Raw genomic sequence first — 6104 nt, 5'->3', positions numbered from 1 at the left:
CTTCAGTTAAGTCAGCAAAAGAAAGATGTGTTTATATCTGGGATCTTACTTCCAAAAAATGCCTGTTGGTCTTGGGAGAAATGCAGTGAGCTTCTAACTTCCTGTGCTCTTTGCAATGTTGTCTCAAGAATTATTATCAACCCTGCCTAGTTCACTTCTGAGAATTACAGAACAATTCATCCTATGTTATTGAGAAGAGAGGGGAGATGTTCTGAAGTCCTGTTTTAGGATGACAAAACTTCTCCTCCATAGATACAGTATGGTGAGCAAACTTTGTCACCCTAGGACAGGAAATGTGTTACTTGTAGGATCACCAGGTGAAAAAAAACTCTGAAAAAGAGAAAACGAATGCAGCCACCACTTGTAAGCAGGGCCAGATTAACATAGAGCTACTGGCTACTCCAGGCCCACCACTGAAAATAGGCCCGGATCATCTTAGTATGACTGATGGCAATCCAGGCCGGCCGAGCTGAACACAATCAGGCAGAAGCGCTGGTGGCTCTATAATCAGGCCGCCCGCAAAGCCCCAGCGAGGAGCGAGTGACCGCCTGATTAGAGAGCCATGTCAGCTGCTTCCCATATGACCAACAGCACCAGGCCCATGTTGCTCTTAATCCAGCCCTGCTTGTAAGGACTGGTCAGCTGCAACATATTACATTTTTGCTCTTGGGTTTAGGTACAGTTAGGTGAGGTAGAACATATTGAGGCCAATATGATGTATTTCTTCTGCTATCAATCTGCTATTAAATATCATTTGGGAAATTATGTTCTTTGATATTTGTACTACTTTTTCTAATCAATGCAGGAGACCAATGTAACATCAGAATTTATCCTCCTGGGATTTCAAAATGACAAAAGCATTAGGAATTTTCTCTTCTTCCTCCTTCTTTTGATCTACTGCCTTACTATATGTGGAAATCTTCTGATCATCGTGCTGGTGTCCTACTGCCAGAACCTTCAATGTCCCATGTACATCTTCCTCACCCAGCTCTCTATGAATGATATTCTGTTATCCACAGATATTGTGCCAAACATGCTTCATACTATAGTCAATATACATGGGACAATCACATTTATGGGCTGCATCACTCAGTTGTATTTTTTCAGTGCTTCAGAAACATTGGAGTGTTTTCTTCTCATGGTAATGTCCTACGACCGCTATTTGGCCATCTGTGACCCATTGCATTATGGTTCCATAATGAAAATTTCTTTTAGTTTGAAGTTAGCAGCTGTCTCTTGGGTATTAAGTTTTTCTCTTATACTGATTGACATTTTGACCATATCTAATTTACAATTTTGTGGATCCAATATCATTGATCATTTTTTCTGTGATCTTGCTCCACTACTTGAACTTTCCTGTTCAGAAACCTACATTGTTCAGATCGAAGTAATCTTACTAAGTGTCCCTGTGATCATTGTTCCTTGCTTAGTTATTTTAGCATCCTATATTCACATTATTATAACCGTAACACGAATTCCATCTAATATAGATAGGCAGAAGGTCTTCTCTACATGCATTTCTCATCTAACTGTGGTCTCCATATTTTATGGAACTCTTTTCACTGTCTATACTCTGCCAACCAGGGGACAATCATCTCACCTAGCTAAGGCTCTGTCCCTTTTGTACACAGTGGGGACCCCTTTGATGAACCCTATTATATATAGTCTGAGGAATAAGGACATCAAGAAAGCTTTAAAAAAAGTAATTAGTATAAACATTTCATTTTTTGCCACATTTTATTGATGTGAATATGAATATTTAGAGGTTAGGTTATTCACAAAAGAGTGAAGAGTTTGGAGTAGGCAGTAGAAGAGAACAATCTAGGCCAAAACAGCTGATTTGGAAAAATTCTCCAGTTCAGCTATGTTGTCTGAGATTGTTCACTTCTCCTGCCTTCTCCAAACTCCTCAACCTTTGTGAATAACCCTGTTAAAATGTAAAGCCTTTTTTTTAAAATCAAGATCATATTTTATATGAGACCAAGGAATGCCTGATACACAGTTCAACAAAAATTAAAAAAAATTCTACAATGAGGATGACATTCATTAGTTAGAAGAGATTGAGAAAACAATTTACAGAGTCATAGGCCCTGTGAATCTCTGTGAATATTCCTCTTGTGTGAATGAAGCAAAAAATAATTGTTCTTTATCTTCTTTTTCAGGTTAAATGTAATGTAATATAGCGTTATTCACACTAGATGGTGCCAAGGAGAATATGAAAGTAATTATTTCCTATGCTCTTCACCTCCATCTGGCCAAGATGATGGATCTGGGGAGCATAGGAAATTATGTATTTATTTCCTATGCTCATCGGCTACATCTAATGTCCATAATGTGATATTACATTACATTCAACCTGACATAAAAATCTACGAAGAACATTTGTTTTCACCTCTATTGGCATAGAATGAATGTTCACAAAGATTCACAGGGGACGAATGGCTCTGCAAATGGTTTATAAATAGATCCCCCAAGTGTGTTATACATATTGTGAGATTCAGCTTCATATGGAGAGTTTCACAAGGAACCAGTCAGCAGAATGTGGTTTAGGGTGACCACTTAAAATTTTCCAAACAGCAAAAAAACACAATGTTTTGCACTCCCATGGGTTGTTTAGCATAACAGTGATCAACAATGTCTGTCTCCTGGCTATTTGTTACATAGCTCGGCCTTTTCCTCCTTAGGACACAGCTGGCTCAATCTTGGCCTCTCTACTGAACTGATTCCAGACAGCAGTTTACTTAGCAAATACACACTGGTCATTTTGAACAGGGGCTACACACACCTGTCTTTAATATGTTTCATGCCTTTATAGCGGGCATTATCTGCATCTTTACGCAATGACAGACTGTTTGTATGAAACAAGGAAAAAGAGTGAACAGTTGCCTCAGGTATGAAGAGGATGGAATCACAGGGGTCTATTCACTAAGCTGCCGTAGGCAGCTGAGTAAATGGCCGACCTGAAGCGTAGTGAGCCGAACGCTGTTCGGCTATTCACTTCAGGCTGGTACGGCTGATTTCAGCCGTATATCGGCTGAAATCAGCCGTACATCGTGTGGCTTTGCATGGTTTCGGGTCGGCTGAACATGCTCAGCATGTTTGGCTGACCCGAAGTGCAGAAGGAGTTCGACTGAGCCGATCCGGCAGACTACTCGCTGCTGTTCGGTCTATTCTTATAGATGCCGAACAGCAGTGAGTGAATAGCCGATTGCCGCTGAGCGGCATTCGGCTCGGCTGTTCTACTCAGTCCCTCTGTGGGACCGAGCAGAACAGAAAAATAGTTTAAAAAGTACAAAAAAATAAATAGAAAACGATTGTGCAGAGCTAGCTGTGACAGCTGGCTCCGCCCAACTGTTTTCTATTAGCCGGTGGTTCTGCTGCCGTAAAAAAAAACAAACACATTTTTGCCATAGGAATGCATTGCTAGATTCCTATTGGCTATTTCAATTTGCAATAGCCAATAGGAATTAGCTATTGCACCCGCCCTCTGCTGCTGTCAATCACTAGTGGGACCTGATGGAGAACTGCAGCAGTGGGCGGGTGCAATAGCTAGTTTTGGCTATTGCAAATTGAAATAGTCAATAGGAATCTGACAAGGCATTCCTATGGTGAAATTTTTTTTTCTGACGCCAGCCAACGGCTCCGTGTCAGAATAAAAAAGAAAACGCAGTGTTTCTCTCCTGGGCAGCCGGGAACGGGAGACTCCCGGAGCGCCTGGGAGAGTTAGGCTGTCTGGAGATCAGTGTCCCTGGTTAGCTGGTAACCCGGGACGCTGATCTCTCTGCAAGTGGCCGGAGCCAGCCGTAAGATCACGGCTGGCTCCGCCCTGCTGTCAGAAGCAGGCTGTCGGTCGGTTTCTGACAACATATGCCTTCGGCTCCACTGAGCCGCCCAGCCAACTTCGGGAGCTGTACAGGCTATAGTGAATAGCCCGTACAGCAGCCCTTCGGTTCTACTGAACCGAAGGGGTCCATGGGCCGAGGCTAGCCGAAGGATCGGCCGAAGCTACGGCTAGATCCTTCGGCTGCTTCGTGAATAGACCCCACAGATGTGAAGCTGGTCTCATTTTGTTATTACATAATAATATAATCTCTGTACTGCTCCCAGTGACTCTTGGCCACTATGTATAATTATCATTCATGTCAAATAAAATGTCAAACAGAATCATCAGTCTAAGTTCAAAGCGTTTCCTTTTTTGCATAGTTTTAAAATTCTGCCATTCAAGTTTTTCATAGAGGAACTTTGCTGTGTGAAATAGCATCTCACAGATGTGCAATATTTTAATGTGTTATGTTATCATATGTCTAGCAGAAAACCCAGTAAATAATGTTAGGGATGTGCTTTGGGTTTTGGTCAATGGTAAGTTCAAACTAAATAGCCAGAAGTGGCTGGTTCATCCACACAAACCTCTGGCATCTATTGCTGCCGAAAGCTATTCATTAAGTGGTGGTAGTACTAGTACTAGTAAAATAGATACTACTAGTAAAATAGATACTAGATACTAGTAAAAGTGAATGATTTCTAGTTTCGCCCTCTGGCTTGTTTCACAAAGCAAACAAGTCAGTGGGTATGCTGGCTGATGTAATTGACCAAAAATGGTCATGACCATGTTTGGTCAAAAACATCAGACACGTTTTCCTTGCACTGCTGTTTACATTCTAGAAGCACTGCGGAGCTTTCAGTTGCTGAGAACTGAGAAACTGGGAATCTAGTGGGAGAGGATCTTCATGTGCAGGTCATTGTGTTCCTGTTAGTGGGTTGTCATGCATCGCTCATCATAATTCACAGCAGATCTCATCCCCACATCTCTGGCCCTGTGCATGTGGGGGCTTTGTGGGGGAAGCATCTCAAAATATAGAAACTCCCTTTAAAATAAGGGTCTCTTAGTAGCCCTGGTTACTTGTTTTCTATAAAAACTTAATAGTAAACAAACACACAGACACCGTTGAAAAAAACATTTTTGGTAAAGGATTTGAACCAAACGTGGTCAATGAAGTCACCCAGGATACTTGGCAGGCTTGTTGACATTCAACCAGAGAACTGTTATGTGTGATGGAAGCATTGAAGGGGGAAGATGGTAGTTGTGCCTGTTGGGCCATCAAGGTGTCATTCATCATTACTGGCATGGGACTTACATTGGGGAGGGGGGCACAGTTTATTTCTTTTTTTTAATAAAGGACTTTGTCATGGTGTGTGAGTGTTTATTTGATCCATTTTTTTATGAATAAATAACTAGCTGTATTATATAGGTGCATGTGGCTGCTATGGTTTAGGAAGGGGGAAGACTTACTGCCTCCCTTCCTTCCTGGATATCTGGATAAGTGCCTGGTATGGATTGGGTAGCTCACGTTTTTACAACAGTAACAGAGCCAGTTGGAAATTGTAAGTTACTTTTGTGGGAGTGCATTCTACAGGAGTGCCACTTTACATGCAGGTTTAAGAAAACTAGGTCACATAAGGCCATTCAGAGGAGTCCAAAGGGTTGATTTACTAGGCCAATAGGCTGTTCACTTTGCAAGGAAATTTGCACTTTGCAGTAGAGATTTCCCCTAAAGCTGCGTATACACGCTTAGATTTTCTTCATTCAACCTGCAGGCTGAACAAAGAAAATATAACAGACTCCTTAATCATTGCTTCTGAGCATGGATAGATGAATCCCTGGATGTTCTCACTGTATTCTGACAGTGGCCAGTGGCCACCATCAGAATACCTGAATGGACATTGCTGTTAATTCCTTTGAAAAATGAACAGCCTATTTGCTATATTAAATCAACCCCCATGACTTTGTGGGTAACCAAAGTCAGAACAATTATGGGGGTAGAGGAGGAGGTTGTGATTTGAAGGTTAGTGAAAGTGCTGCAAGTGTTTAGGTTTCTGGATCACCCCATGATAATCCCAGTTTGGTTCAAGCTTACATTTGTAGAAATAACTGAATTCAAACATCTAGTCAGGATTATAGCCAATATTTTTATATCCATGTTATTAAATTAGGAAGGTCTAAGGGATTCACAGTACATTGGACCTTTAACAGGTATGGGAAACAAAACAATTACAAGCTTTCTCTTATAGAGGGGGGGGGGGGGGGGTGGCCTGCTGCAGCGCAC

The 6104-nt window shown here is 41.7% G+C and overlaps 1 protein-coding gene across 1 annotated transcript in view; it reads left to right on the top strand.

The window, feature by feature from the left end:
- Positions 1–799: 799 nt before the first annotated feature.
- LOC108789746 (olfactory receptor 11L1-like) overlaps positions 800–6104 on the top strand; it is an 8380-nt gene continuing 3075 nt past the window's right edge. The window contains exon 1 of the mRNA XM_018559828.1: positions 800–1702. Coding sequence (XP_018415330.1) covers positions 800–1702 — 903 coding nt within the window. The remainder of the gene's footprint in view (positions 1703–6104) is intronic.

Source organism: Nanorana parkeri, unplaced genomic scaffold (assembly GCF_000935625.1).
Source record: "Nanorana parkeri isolate BGI_ZX_2015 unplaced genomic scaffold, ASM93562v1 scaffold416, whole genome shotgun sequence".
In the NCBI taxonomy this organism is placed as follows: domain Eukaryota; kingdom Metazoa; phylum Chordata; class Amphibia; order Anura; family Dicroglossidae; genus Nanorana; species Nanorana parkeri.
The sequence above is the reverse complement of the archived record's forward strand: the minus strand, read 5'-3'. Positions and strand labels throughout refer to the sequence as shown.